Genomic DNA, 13143 nt, shown 5'->3' on the forward strand with positions numbered 1-13143 from the left:
AAACCTTGTTTTAGCCAAAATACAATAAATGCATGGACTAAAAACTAGCCAGTCAAGTAGAAAATAGATTCACTAATCGGATAAAATTAAGTGGGCGTGGCTAAATGTTCTATATAGCTAGTAATAATCCACGGAATATCAAAAACGAGGAATATGTGAAATAGAACCCGTCAGTATATTTACGGTATAATTTTTAAATGAGACGGTATATTTTGGTATATTTCTGATAAGTCACTGGTCAGGAGAAGCCATAAAAGATGTAAATAAAAATAAAACAAGAAATCTGTTGGAAACTAGGACCATGGGCTCGGAGGACAAGGCGAACCTGCTGCGGGTGCTGATTAACTGTGCGGAGAAGGCGGCGAATATAGCCAGGACATGTCGAGCCAATGAACAGCTGCTGTCACTGCTCGTCCAAGAAAAGAGCGAAGGAGAGGCCAACGAGCGGTTCGAGCACGATTTTAAAACGCTGGCCGATGTGCTCATCCAGGAGACCATCAAGCACGAGGTGGGCGCGGTCTTTCCAGAGATGAAGGACGCCATACTCGGCGAAGAATCACCAAACTTTACGAACAAGCTGGGGGAGAGTGTCACAGTGGCTGTGGGGGCCTGTGAATCGGACACCACCGCTTGCCTGGAGGCGGTACTCAGTGGACATGAAAGTGCAGCAAGCGCACTGGCAGACGAAGTGCATCGCGTAGTCAACTTTGAGAGTGGCACATTGGGCGACATTCCGGAGCTGCCCGAGGAGTTGGATTATGCCAATCTGGGCATATGGATCGATCCAATTGGTACGTAGGTGGACATGCCTGCCCCTGGCAATTGTTAATGCTTTGTTGCTTGCAGACGCCACCGCAGAGTACATCTCGGGCGATACGATGTTCACCAACTTTCCCGGCATCACCTCCACTGGCCTGGACTGTGTGACCGTTCTGATCGGCGTCTATGAACGTGACACCGGAATTCCCGTGATCGGAGTCGTTGCCCAGCCCTTTGGCAATAAGCTGGACGAGCACGTGTACAGCTCCTCGATGTTTTGGGGCATCTGCCTGCCCAGCCTGCAGGCCCACAACTGTAACTTTGAGGCGCGGGACGAGCATCGGCAGCTTGCCATATTCTCCAGCTCTGAGCAGTCGGATATACTACAGCGATTCCTTGACCTGGGCTACGAGTTCGCATTCTCGGCAGGCGCTGGACACAAGGCCCTGAAAGTCATCACCCGTGAGGTGGAAGTGTATCTCCTCAGCAAGGGATCCACCTTCAAGTGGGACACCTGTGCGCCGCAAGCGATTCTACGCGCTCTGGGCGGTGATGTCTTCGACTATGGTGCGAGCGTGGCGGAGCTGAAGACAGTGCCCCTAAAGTACCTGATGCAGGATTCAGGATCCGATTGGAAGCGAAATGCTACTGGCATTATCGCCGTGCGCAACGTTGATGCGATGGAGGTGCTCCTCGCCAAGCTGGCCGAACAATGAATGTTGTTATTGTTGTAATCTCATTATAAGTGTTGTAATTGAAAGATATATGTTGTGGAATGTATCGAAGTATCTATTGATATATGTATTAAATGATCATCTACGTAGGACGTGCCAAGTCAAAAAAAAACAAAAACGAATGTTTTCAAAAACATTTTGGAAAAACTCTACTCGTACACATGGGTGTACTTAACACTTATTACTAGGGATAATAATGAAGGAACGCGATCCCTGTTGTCTTAAGGTAAAACTAGAGAACGAGTTAAGAAGTTTTTTGGGACACGATCTTGTCCAGATCGAGTATGGTAAGGGTACGCGAGTTGGAGTCGGGGCCTTCCTCGACGCGGCACAGAATATTCAAGTCCGTCTTAATATGCTTCTCCCAAAGACTGAACTTTTCCGAGTTGTCGAAACCTGGAAAAAACGAGCGATTAACAACGATTAAGCGGGTGTTTTTTTTTAAGATATCACAAACCCTCAATGTAGCACTTGGTCGCATTGATGGCCTGCATCAAATTGGAGCTCATGGGCTTGAGTTTTTTCATTGAAACCAGCTCATGGTTGCCATAGTCACAGAAGAAAATGCGAGCCTTATCGCCGATGATCTCCTCACAAACGCCGCGATACCAATTATTATCCTCGCTGAACACGGCCAGGACCATTTCGTCAATACTGTGCGGGAATATGGGATTACTTGTAGGCTTTGTTTGTTTGGTATAGGACTTACCAAGGCACATAGTCGATAAGGTCTGGGTACGAACACTTTCCAAGGCTATCAACTAAATTAAACAATTTCTGATAGCTTGCGGCCTCAGTCACGTCTTTAAAGTGACAGGCGGTGATAGCACCAGTCTGATGGAGTCCCGATCCATTCAGGAGGAACGCATTGACGCGTTTGCCCAGTGGAATAAGAATCTTTGGCACGTCTTTGTAATAGAAACGTTCGAGTGTTTCTGACCCTTTAGTCTCGATTTCGGGGGAAACTGGGGGCGATGGCGGCAAAGGTGGAAGGTCTTCAACCGTTTCAGACGCAGCTGGAGGCGTCGTCTTGACCTTGAGTCCTTCTGGTATAGCTGCTGAAGCAGGAGCCGCAGCCGGTGCAGGAGCAGAAGCAGGAGCTGGATCTGAAGTAGCTACTTCCAGGGAGTACATCGAAACGGGCTTAAACATCAGCGGCAGCATTCGAAGAGTCAGCGAAGTCGGCTCGCCTGAGCAGAAATACAAGTCCACGAGTTCAGTGCTTGAGCCAACAAACTCGACGCGAAATTGAACGTTATCGGTCATGATCTGCTTCATCAGTTGACACCCTGCATTGATTGGGTTCACTGCACATTCCGGAATATCGCACACTGACTTTAGTTTGACGCGCGACAGGCTTACGGGCATGTCGCGCAGAAATCGACAGGACATGCGCAGGAACTGCGCTTCCACCTGGTGTGTGGCGCCCGTATCAATGTTGTACACACGGAAGAGGTCGTTCGCAACACCAGATATCTGTAAAGATGGGATTATAATGTTGTATTTATTTCATGTCAATATTAGGCTTACCTCGCCACGGAAGTGTCCCAGTTTGGGACTCGCCACCAGCACAATGGAGCCAATCGTGATCTGGTCCGACTGCTCGAAGGGTTTGCACATATTTTCCATGCGCTTAAAGAGGCTTGCATATTGCAGGGTCTCCATGGAGCTGATGAAGACGTGCTTGTAGCCGACATTGTAGGTTATGCGAACCATGGTGCCGTTCTTAATCGTCTCACGCCAGTACTTGTGGCCCAAATAGGACACATCACCCATGAACGTTGTCAGCTCCACTTCGCCTAGCTGCTTTCCTTTGGACAGCAAGGCGGCACTGGCCTTCCGCACCTTTTCCTGGCCTTGGATGCTCTTCAGGCGTAGTTTGACAGTAAAATCGGGACCATTGTCCTCCACCAGTTGCTCCAGCGGCGGCTGTTGCATTTCGTCGTTCAGCTTCATGGCAAATGTCTGAATGGGATGACCGAGCAGCTCGCTGGGAATGCGGCACACGTCAGTGGTAATAGAGATGCGACCCTCGTCCATCTCGTACACCAGGAAAGTACGTTTCGGCGGCGCGTCAATCAAGTCCAGCAGAAATGCACGTCGGTAGCCCTGCTTGGTGTGAGCGGCCAAAAACATTGTTGTGCACGTGTCTAATTGGCTGAGAGAGATTGGCTGCTGCTGGTCTGGTTTGCCGTTCAGTTTGTCACCCATGGCGTCATTGATCTGGTTGATCGTTGATATTTGGAGCAGGGCAGCTGGCTTCTCGTCGCGCTGCAGACAACCTTCAAGGATCCTGGCCACAGTCACCTCCGGGCTCATCTGCAGCAGCTCAATCGGCAAATTGAGCGGAATCGTCATTTTGGGCTTCAGCTGAACCGGGTAGATGCCTTCCTGGGTTTTGGGGCCCAGTAAGCGCAGCGTTAGATGCTTGTTGGTCTGCACGCCCGTGTTCGACAGCAGCTTCACCTGAATCGCAAACGCTTTTTTATCTGCGATGCGAGAAACCGGATCGTAGATTTCCTGCACAGAAGAAGTGACCACGGACCCATGATCTATCAGATAAATCTGCGCACTCTCAGACTTCCGGTCCATAGAGAGCACCTGTCCCCGATGGAGTTTTTTTTCGCCTTGGACCACAACCAGCGAGTCCTCCTCAACACATTTTGCTCGGGAAAGCCTTGGCTTGACGCGCTGCATGTTCTCGTTGAAACGCTCCATGAGCTCAATATTGGCCACATCCACTACGCAGATGACGCCGTCAGACTTCATGTACGTCACACGGCACTCGAAGAAGTCCTCTTGCGGCGGCAAAAATGTCTCACGCCACACAGAAGACAGTTCCTTTTTCTCTTTCACTATGGCGGTAGACGGAGAGTCCACGGATGCCGCCGATTCGACGCTCTTGACTGGCTTGGAGACGGACGCCGCTTCTTTATTATTTGACTGATTCTCAATCTTTGGGCTGGAGACCAGTGGATGTTCTTGCAAGCCCTGCGCATATTTGTTCGGCACCAACACACTAAAAATAGCACACATACATGTACGCATGGAAAATACAGATCTCAGCAAAGCTACTTACGGCATGGGGATGCAGTAAAATTTGTGGCGTCGCCAATCCGCGTTTTGACAATCTCTGCTGCAATACGGCTCCTGGCATCGCTCGCACAAAAATACACTGGAAGTGCCGCAAACTGCACAATACATATCAGCAGAAACGGTATTCATCCTCACAAATACAAATCAGTCAATGAAAAATTCGAGAACAAAAATTTCCACGCTGCGATACGCAAAAAAAGACACATGCATGTGTATGCATACATATAAGAAGACGAAAGAGAATGCAAAATCAACATGGCGGACCTAACGGTTAACGTGTGGCGTCGACTTGTTGCCGGCCAATACTCACGAAATAATATGATCAGTCACCAGCGCTCTGATTTTTCGATGTCGGGGTATATATTTTTGGACTGTATATATGAATGTGTGCAATGCTTTAAGCGATGCCGATGCACAGATATCAATGTTTTCTAAGCTTAAAATACTCCTGCGCCCTGCGGACTGCTATTACGTTTTCTTCAAGTTTTCAACTTTAACTCCACTTTACTCCAAAAATCACGCATTTTAGGTCGAACAAAGCGAAGAGGAGAAAAACGGACGCAACGGAAAGAAGGCAAAACGATAACTCTGCGATCGATGAATCGATACAGATCAAATTTTCACATGACAACTACACAGGGATGCAATTGTCACGGGCGCACCAATGTTTCGATACTATCGATAGTGTCATCGATGGTTTCCCGCTTCTTCTGTGCTGTTTTTGTTTTGATCAACAAAAATTTAACTATTTCGTTTTCAAATTGTTGTAGTTGGTAATAATTTAACAATGAGCGCCAAAAATCATGGTGATTACAGAACACCCAAGAAGCAAAAGAAACCGAGAAAACAGAAATCCATTGAGAATCTAACCAACTCGGAGGATGACTTTGCCGCCGACCTGGACACGGCGTTGGTGGTACAGGATGATGCAGGCGGATCCGAAGAGGAGCAGTCCCATCCAGTCACTCGACGCTCCGCACGCAAGCCCAGTCCTACCAAAAAGTATCAGGCGTATCAGCAGAAGAGCAAGGACCAGCACCAGGACAAAGAGCGCGAGCACATTGTGGTCAACTATGTGGAGTGCACCGATGAGGAGAGCAACGGGGAAGAGCTGGAGGAGGTTGGCGACGGCGAGGCGGAACTCGTGGCCAGGCCCATCAGGCCAGACCTGAACCTAATCCAGTCAGAGCACAATGTGGCCGGCACCAGTCTATTCGGGTTCAACACGCCCAAAAAGCGAGATGCCATGGCTTTGGCAGCTCTCAATGCCATGCCGCGTACACCCAAGACGCCAAAGACGCCTCGCTTGGGCGTCAAGACGCCCGATACCAAGCGAAAGAAGCCCACAGAGCAGCCAAAGACGCCGTCCCATGTGCGCAGCCGTGTCAAGAATCGTGAGTACTCGGCTAATATTTCATGATGTCTCACTAAAAGCGATTCCCTTTCAGAGATTGCCAAGATTGTGGCCGACTCCGATGAGGATTTCTCTGGAGACGAGAGCGACTTTCGGCCCAGCGGCGAGGAGTCTTCGTCTAGCAGCAGTAGCAGCAGCAGTGATGAGAACTCCTCGGACAACGATGCCGCCGACGATGAGCCCAAGACACCCTGCAAGACGCGCCGCGCGATCGTCGTGCCCGTCCTGCCCAAGACTCCTTCAGCGGCTCGTCTCCGCCAGTCGGCGCGGGCCAAAAAGTCGAATGAGTTTGTGCCAGAGAGCGAAGGCTACTTCCATTCGCATGCCAGCAGCAAGATTCTCACCTCGGACCACACCCTGGATCGACTGAAGAATCCCCGGCTGGCCGCCGATCGTCTGTTCAGCCTGCTCTCCGAAATGAAAGTGTCTGCGGAGCACGAGACTGCCATCAATGCCATCATGGAGGAGTATCGCTCGTACTTTCCCAAATGGATGTGCATTCTAAACGAGGGATTCAACATCCTGCTTTACGGGCTCGGCTCCAAGCGGCAGCTGCTGCAGTCCTTCCACCACGAGGTCCTTGCCCGCCAGACGGTTCTGGTGGTAAATGGCTTCTTTCCCAGTCTCACGATCAAGGACATGTTGGACAGCATCACCAGTGAAATACTGGACGCCGGCATCAGCCCGACAAATCCGCACGAAGCTGTGGACATGATCGAGGAGGAGTTCGCCCTGATACCGGAGACGCATCTCTTTCTGATCGTGCACAACCTGGACGGTGCGATGTTACGGAATGTGAAGGCTCAGGCCATACTGTCGCGGCTGGCGCGTGTGCCCAACATCCATCTGCTGGCTTCCATCGACCACATCAACACACCACTGCGTAAGTACTCACGCACTCCTTGCTCCCTAAGGTCCGTTTTCTAATGTTCTACTTTCCGCCTGCAGTGTGGGACCAGGGCAAGCTGAGCAACTTTAATTTCTCCTGGTGGGACTGCACCACCATGTTGCCCTACACGGACGAGACGGCCTTCGAGAACTCCCTGCTGGTGCAGAACTCTGGCGAGCTGGCTCTGTCCTCGATGCGCAGTGTCTTCTGTTCGCTGACGACCAACTCGCGCGGCATTTACATGCTGATTGTCAAGTACCAGCTGAAGAACAAGGGCAATGCCCAGTACCAGGGTATGCCCTTCAAGGATCTTTACTCAAACTGCCGCGAGTCCTTTTTGGTTAGCTCGGATCTGGCATTGCGCGCCCAGCTCACGGAGTTCCTGGACCACAAGCTGGTCAAGTCGAAGCGCAGTGTCGATGGCTCGGAGCAGCTAAACATTCCCATTGATGGGGACCTCCTGCAACAGTTCCTGGAGGAACAGGAGAAGAAATAGGAATAGGCCGTCGCATCATTTTAGAACATATTAATTTATTATCTAATATTGTTAAATACAATTACAATTTTGCTTTTTAAAAATGTCGTGTGTTGCTTTCACTTGTATTGCCCATTCGAAGTTACTTTAATTTATGGTAGATTTCAATTAGATTTACGATGAGTTCCTCTCACTCGGCTTTGCTACACATTTAGATTGACGCGCATGCATAAAAGTTGTATCTGATTTTGTTGGTGTCCGTTTCTTGCTTTGCTAGATACATGTATACGATGTATGTATATATTTTAGATCATAAGTTTTGATTTTGTATTTCCAAACCGATCTACCCGCTGTTTCCGCTCCCCATTCAATTTCCTGCAGAGCAAATAATGGATTGGCATGGTTGGTAAAGCCCACTCTCAATCGTGATTCAACACTCAAACAGAGAGGGAAAGGTGAAACAAATAGTCGTATAGCAAACATATAGATGCTCTTCCCGGAATCCCTATTCCTTGGCTAATATTATACACTCACACGGCACATACACGGATTTAAAGCATTCTTGTGCAGTCGAAACAAAATGGAATTGATGCGACGACTAAGGCAAGAGGAGTTTTTCTATATACATTTTCGGCTAATGCAATCGGAAGTACGATATTGAATGGAAAGCATTTGTATTTGCATTTTTCACTATCATTATTGTTTGTTGTTGTTGTTGTTGTTCTTGTTCTTTTCTCTACAATGTTGATTCCTGAATACCTGAATTTGACACACTCCCACGATCCCAGGATCCCAGGATCCTAGGAGTACTTATGTGTTCTTACGATTTGCATTTTAGCATAAAAAATTGTCTCAATTACTTTAAAGTTTACTTTAGTTTAGATAAGCTGTTATCACGTTTACTTTACTGTCTGTCACTTTATTCGTTCGATCTTGCTTGCAGTTGCAGTTTCTATGGTAAGGAGCTACTAATGGGAGGATCTGCTGTAGCCATCCGTCCGTCCTCCACCTCAGTCCCACCTCACATTCGCTTGGAATGCCACAAAATGAATGAATGAATTGATGCGTTATTGTTTTTTGTTTGTGGTTTTTATCTGCTTACTATACACAAATTGCTACGGTTTGCTTTTATTTTATGATAGTTTTAGTTTTTTGTTTTGTTTTTAAGAGTTTTGTACAACAAATTAATTACATTTGCGCTTAAACGAAAAGATAAAAGTTGTTCCGTTTAAATTATGAAAACAAACGTGTAAGACAGAAAAAGAGAAAAACAAGCAAAGAAGGTCTGAACAAGGTTCTGGTTTCCTTCTAGGGATCCGAAAGGAGGATGTTGGTGGGTGTAAAAGGGTGTGGTAGCGGTGGTAGCATTGGGGGTATGATATTTCGTTTTGCAATGAGGAGAAGAGGAGCTCTTCTGATGGACCTTTTCACACGGTAAACGCTTTAACGATGGTAGGAAGTAGAGCTCCATTTAGTGGATTCATACTGGGTTCTAATGGTCTCTCCAGACTACACACTCCTCCGCCAAAGAAGGAGAGTGGGGTTTTGGATATGAGGTGAAATTAAACCTTGAATGAGAACGGAGAAAATTGTTTCCGAGTTTACATATACACACACAATATAGTATAAATCAACTTCATTATCATATCCGTATCATTATGCATTACTCAATTACATACTCATCATTACACGTTATTCGTTATTCGTTACTCCACACATTAGTCATACTCATCCTCATCCTCATCATATTCATATTCATATTCATGATCTCTCTCTCTCATCGAATATACATCACAATCAAGGTGTACGCTTTGTAATCGGTAATCATAATTCGTTACAATTAGAATAATAATAATAGTTGCGTTTTTCTCTCATTGCATTTTCTGTTTGCTTTTCCGTTTTTTTTTTGTTTTGTTTTTGTTTTGTTTGTTTGTTTATTTCATTTTTGATGGATTTCTTAATCGCTCGTTTTACTCTTTTACTTTATTTTATATTATATTATATTATATTTTCAACTTTCTTTTTGTGTTTCTGCTCTCTTTCTTTATATTACTTAGTACTTTTGTTGTTTGTTTCTTTTGTTTGTTGGACTTAAACGTAGAATTAATGGATAATTATTACTCGTAAACATTCTAATCATAGGATCATAATCATAATTCAACAAAATTAAAATAAAAATACAATTAGAATCAAGGTTTTATGTTAAAAAATGAATTAAATTACTCAAAAATCGAAACAATTTAGGGTACTGCCTGCTCCTGCTCCTGCTCCTGCTCCTCATTTCCATCATATTTCCATCTTTCTTCAACTCTAACTCTAACTCCGTTTCCCGTTTCATTGTATTCTTCTGCCTGTTGTTCAAATAATTGATTGTTGTGGGTGTAATTATTGTTTCTGTAGCTGTTCTGCGGCATTTTCTCTTGAGGTTAGCTGCCAATCGATCGAACAAATTGTTGCATTTATCGTAAATTTCATATAGTATATTGCTTTGATTCTTGTAGGTTGCTATTGGTGTTGTTGTTGGTGTTGCTTTAGGGTTTGCTGTTGTTGTTGTTTTTGCAGTTATAGTTGTTGTTGTTGTTGTTGTTGTTGTTGTTGAAGTGTGGTTTCAGCTCATTTTCACGCGTTTCCTTGGTGGTCCAATTGGTGGGATTTGTTGTGTTGCGAGTGCACGAAATGCCTCTGCTATCAAATGTGAATGTGTTGTGATCATATTTTGCCATCCAGAGGTTTCCATCACATCGGTGGCATGACTGTACGAAAGAGGGAAAACCCAAAGATAAGTAAGGGAAACCCAAAGGCAGAAAAATAATGGCTTAAAGCACTTACGTATTTATGAAATCTATCGTTTGTGCTTTCAATTGATCCGCACTATGGAGATCAGCTAATATTAATGTTTCGGCTGCTGTTTCAACAGAGAGATTGACGCACAGCGCCTCCTCGCACATCACTTTCAGCTTTTCGAGTGCATACTGTAATGGGGAAAAAAGAGTTTCCAGATTAAACACAATTCAAAAAGTAGCAATTCTGAGGATTTTCTTACCTTATCAGCAGCCGCTAGGAGATCATCAGCCATTTTTTCTAAATTGGGCGCCTTGCCCGTATATATGAATCGCAGCATTTCTTTAAGAACCTCATGATCCACATCGGTTATGGCGACACGATTCAGCTTACGCTCCTCCATTTCATGCTCAAACATGGCCGCAAAGACATCGCTGCGCGCTGAAAATATCATAAATAAACACACGTGTGGGTTAAAGCGATTCCCAAATGATGGCTTAAGGGTTTAAAGTTCTTCTGCTTACCTGCCAGTATGGCCTTGTGCGCCTGAAACTCTCGACCGCCCACTGAGAGCGTCACATCGCTGAATTTCTCATTGTCAAAGAGATTGCCAAGATCCTCGGAGAGCTTGCACTCGGGCACTTTGAACTGCACAATATTGGATTGTCCGGAGATGTTAACACTGTCCGCCACGACGCTAACCTCACAGAAGATCGTTAGCTTGTCCTCCGGCAGCAGGCCGTTGGCCTCGTCCAGCAGGAAGTCGCGTCGTATGAATTTCTTGAAGCCCCAATCTTTGCCCTGCACAAAACGGTAAGCTCTACAAAGGTAAACCAGATGTGTGGTTGATTGATTAGTGATGAATGGAGATCCTCAAATGATGGAGATTGATGGATTTACCTTTGGGATTCCATGGCTTTGGTCTCCTCACGCTTCGCGTTCAGTATGGAAAATTTGAACTTGGCTCTGACTTCTGATTTATTACACGAAACTAATAGTAAATATAATGATAAGTAATCCTTGCTCTCCTCGTCGAGGCCCTTTGGATTAACCCGTAAACACCTGGAAGCGAAACAGCGAAGAGAGGAAATACATTATAGATATTATAGATCTCTGTAAGCTGTGATTTCCTTACCATTTCAGTTTGTCATTAGCACCGGCTGAGAATGTGGACGATTTGAGTACCTCACCCATCTCTTCCCGACAAAAACTAAAGTTATTTATGGTCCACATATAACTAAATTTAACCACTTTAACCTGGAAAGATGAGAAGAGGATGTGGCGAGAGTTAGTACAATTTTCAGTTTACATCTCCTTCCTGGGAGACCATCTCAGATTTCTCCCCCAACATCAATGCCGCACCGCACGGCGCACCTGTAGCCCAAAGAGGAAATGCATTTACCGCCGGCACACAACAAAATGGATTCAGCTTACACGAAAAATTGTGAAATTCGATCGGCAAATCCATAGGAATGCAAAAATCCACACCCAGAGGAATGCTCAGACGGACATTTGTATATGTATAGGGAGGGAAATTTAATCCCTTCTGTGGGATTATCGGCAGGAAGGCAGGGAGTTTGTGGATGAGGACGAGGACGAGGACGAGGATTGGGAGTCGGATTTACCTGCGTATAACACCAGTTCTCGGCGACTGGCGTATTAACTTCCGGCAAGGGCGGCGAGGGTACACGGCTGACCGCCATCGTGCTACTGGATGCGTGCAGGTTCGAGGTTACTCTAGCTGTTTGGCTTGCCTGACATTCGTTCACCGGCAATCTGTAAAAACGAATCAAAAACACACATTTTAGGATTGATATATACCATTTTTTTTCTACATAATACATATTTTTATTTAAAGTAGAACAGAAAGAAGAGATATAGAGAGATTGATAACTTTTTTTTGTGGTTAAGTAACCATTTTGTTTCGGTTGTATAAAAACTGTATGCCATTATATTTTCTTAGAGAGTAAGGAGCAGAGGAAAAGTACGAGAGATGGATAAAAGCAGGCTTTGGAGAGATATTCAATGTATTAAAATGTTAGGAAAGTCTTCTTGGATGATATAAAGATAAAATAAACTTAGCCATAGAGAGGTGCATGGCTCTTGTAGAAAAAACGGAGAAGCAGAAGATAAGAGGGGCAACAGAGAAATCAAATGGAGATTAAAGAAGACAGGGAAAGACAAGAAGGAATTTAGGGTAGGAAAACGTCTTTGATTCTTTGGATTTTTTCCCGAACTAAAATCGTATATGTTTCGTGTGGTTTCACCTTGGCTCTTGTATTAGATCCATGATACTGCGCTCGAATTCAACTTTGACAAAATTTGAGTCAGAAGTCGAGTGCCTCGCGAGTAGATTGAGCAGCTTCAACAGCAGGGAGTTCTCCAGCTTGCCGCCCGTTTAAAATACACGCACACAAAACACGGAACAAAATCAGCGAGGTTAACGACAAATTAACAAGAATAATCTTTTCAGTTAAAAAAACACGATTAAAACGACACAAACGCGAGGACAACACAAAACGAAATGCGCCAAAAAGTGCAGTAGCAGCAGCAGCAGCGTGGAATCATAATTGTGGAATGGCGGAACGAAGGAATCTCAAACGTTAACCGTTATTCCGTTAATTAGTCAGCGCTTGAGAGCGTGGGCGTGTGAGGGAGGCAGATGGAATGCGTGTAGAACGAAGCGAGATGGCAGTATATGCAGTTCGATCACAGTAAGAAGCTGTCGGAGTGAAGCTTTGGAAGCTTTCAAAGTTCGATGTGCTTTGACTGGGGACGAACTGGGAAACAGAGAAAAAGCGGCTGGCAGGAATATCACAATCGAAGAAAAACACAACCGTTGCGCAGGAGCAGCAAAAGAAAACTGATGGACCTGGAACATCTAAAGGAAACGAAAGGAAATCCGTGTCTAAGGACACAAAACAGGCAAAGAAGAGGCTCTGCAGATGACAGCAAACAAAGGGCCAACAGAACAGCCAGAATTGTAGCCAAGAGT

General features: G+C 45.6%; 4 protein-coding genes across 7 annotated transcripts in view; 2 read left to right on the top strand and 2 right to left on the bottom strand.

The window, feature by feature from the left end:
• The first annotated feature begins 254 nt into the window (after window positions 1-254).
• Window positions 255-1491, top strand: LOC6588323 (inositol polyphosphate 1-phosphatase). Its single transcript, XM_002013563.2, has 2 exons — window positions 255-791; window positions 847-1491. Exons 1-2 carry the CDS (start codon window positions 302-304, stop codon window positions 1473-1475), a joined length of 1119 nt encoding a protein of 372 aa, XP_002013599.1. The 5' UTR covers window positions 255-301; the 3' UTR covers window positions 1476-1491.
• Window positions 1492-1543: 52 nt separating this feature from the next.
• LOC6588633 lies at window positions 1544-5089 on the bottom strand. The gene is made up of 6 exons (XM_002013564.2): window positions 4900-5089; window positions 4573-4770; window positions 3024-4512; window positions 2203-2969; window positions 1951-2147; window positions 1544-1889 (listed from the first exon to the last, which is right to left on the bottom strand). The coding sequence occupies exons 2-6, from the start codon at window positions 4716-4718 to the stop codon at window positions 1738-1740; spliced, it is 2751 nt and encodes a 916-aa protein (XP_002013600.2). The 5' UTR covers window positions 4719-4770; window positions 4900-5089; the 3' UTR covers window positions 1544-1737.
• A 284-nt stretch (window positions 5090-5373) lies between these two features.
• LOC6588526 (origin recognition complex subunit 2) lies at window positions 5374-9697 on the top strand. The gene is made up of 3 exons (XM_002013565.2): window positions 5374-5983; window positions 6038-6886; window positions 6952-9697. Exons 1-3 carry the CDS (start codon window positions 5377-5379, stop codon window positions 7386-7388), a joined length of 1893 nt encoding a protein of 630 aa, XP_002013601.1. The 5' UTR covers window positions 5374-5376; the 3' UTR covers window positions 7389-9697.
• A 216-nt stretch (window positions 9698-9913) lies between these two features.
• LOC6588637 (protein roadkill) overlaps window positions 9914-13143 on the bottom strand; it is a 71438-nt gene continuing 68208 nt past the window's right edge. For 3 of the 4 annotated variants that reach the window (XM_026995403.1, XM_026995402.1, XM_026995401.1), the window contains 7 exons: window positions 11774-11924; window positions 11284-11405; window positions 11049-11210; window positions 10673-10968; window positions 10411-10589; window positions 10197-10339; window positions 9914-10120 (listed from right to left, as the gene is read on the bottom strand). In XM_026995403.1, the coding sequence (XP_026851204.1) occupies window positions 9976-10120; window positions 10197-10339; window positions 10411-10589; window positions 10673-10968; window positions 11049-11210; window positions 11284-11405; window positions 11774-11851 (1125 nt within the window). In that variant the 5' untranslated portion in view covers window positions 11852-11924 and the 3' untranslated portion in view covers window positions 9914-9975. Of the gene's footprint in view, window positions 10121-10196; window positions 10340-10410; window positions 10590-10672; window positions 10969-11048; window positions 11211-11283; window positions 11406-11773; window positions 11925-12415; window positions 12604-13143 lie in introns of those variants that run through there. The other variant, XM_002013566.2, reaches the window with a different exon arrangement.

This window comes from Drosophila persimilis, unplaced genomic scaffold, assembly GCF_003286085.1.
Source record: "Drosophila persimilis strain 14011-0111.01,24,50 unplaced genomic scaffold, DperRS2 tig00000000-arrow-pilon, whole genome shotgun sequence".
NCBI classification, from domain to species: domain Eukaryota; kingdom Metazoa; phylum Arthropoda; class Insecta; order Diptera; family Drosophilidae; genus Drosophila; species Drosophila persimilis.

What these genes read in the sequence shown, in the direction of transcription:
- LOC6588633 (XM_002013564.2), bottom strand. Translation starts at nt 4,718, where the DNA reads ATGAATACCGTTTCTGCTGATATGTATTGTGCAGTTTGCGGCACTTCC. An exon ending in TGGGACACTTCCGTGGCGAG is followed by an intron (nt 2,970 to 3,023) that starts GTAAGCCTAATA and finishes CCATCTTTACAG; the next exon opens with ATATCTGGTGTTGCGAACGA. An exon ending in CTTATCGACTATGTGCCTTG is followed by an intron (nt 2,148 to 2,202) that starts GTAAGTCCTATA and finishes ATTCCCGCACAG; the next exon opens with TATTGACGAAATGGTCCTGG.
- LOC6588323 (XM_002013563.2), top strand. Translation starts at nt 302, where the DNA reads ATGGGCTCGGAGGACAAGGCGAACCTGCTGCGGGTGCTGATTAACTGT. An exon ending in CATATGGATCGATCCAATTG is followed by an intron (nt 792 to 846) that starts GTACGTAGGTGG and finishes TGTTGCTTGCAG; the next exon opens with ACGCCACCGCAGAGTACATC.
- LOC6588526 (XM_002013565.2), top strand. Translation starts at nt 5,377, where the DNA reads ATGAGCGCCAAAAATCATGGTGATTACAGAACACCCAAGAAGCAAAAG. An exon ending in GCGCAGCCGTGTCAAGAATC is followed by an intron (nt 5,984 to 6,037) that starts GTGAGTACTCGG and finishes ATTCCCTTTCAG; the next exon opens with AGATTGCCAAGATTGTGGCC. An exon ending in CCACATCAACACACCACTGC is followed by an intron (nt 6,887 to 6,951) that starts GTAAGTACTCAC and finishes TTCCGCCTGCAG; the next exon opens with TGTGGGACCAGGGCAAGCTG.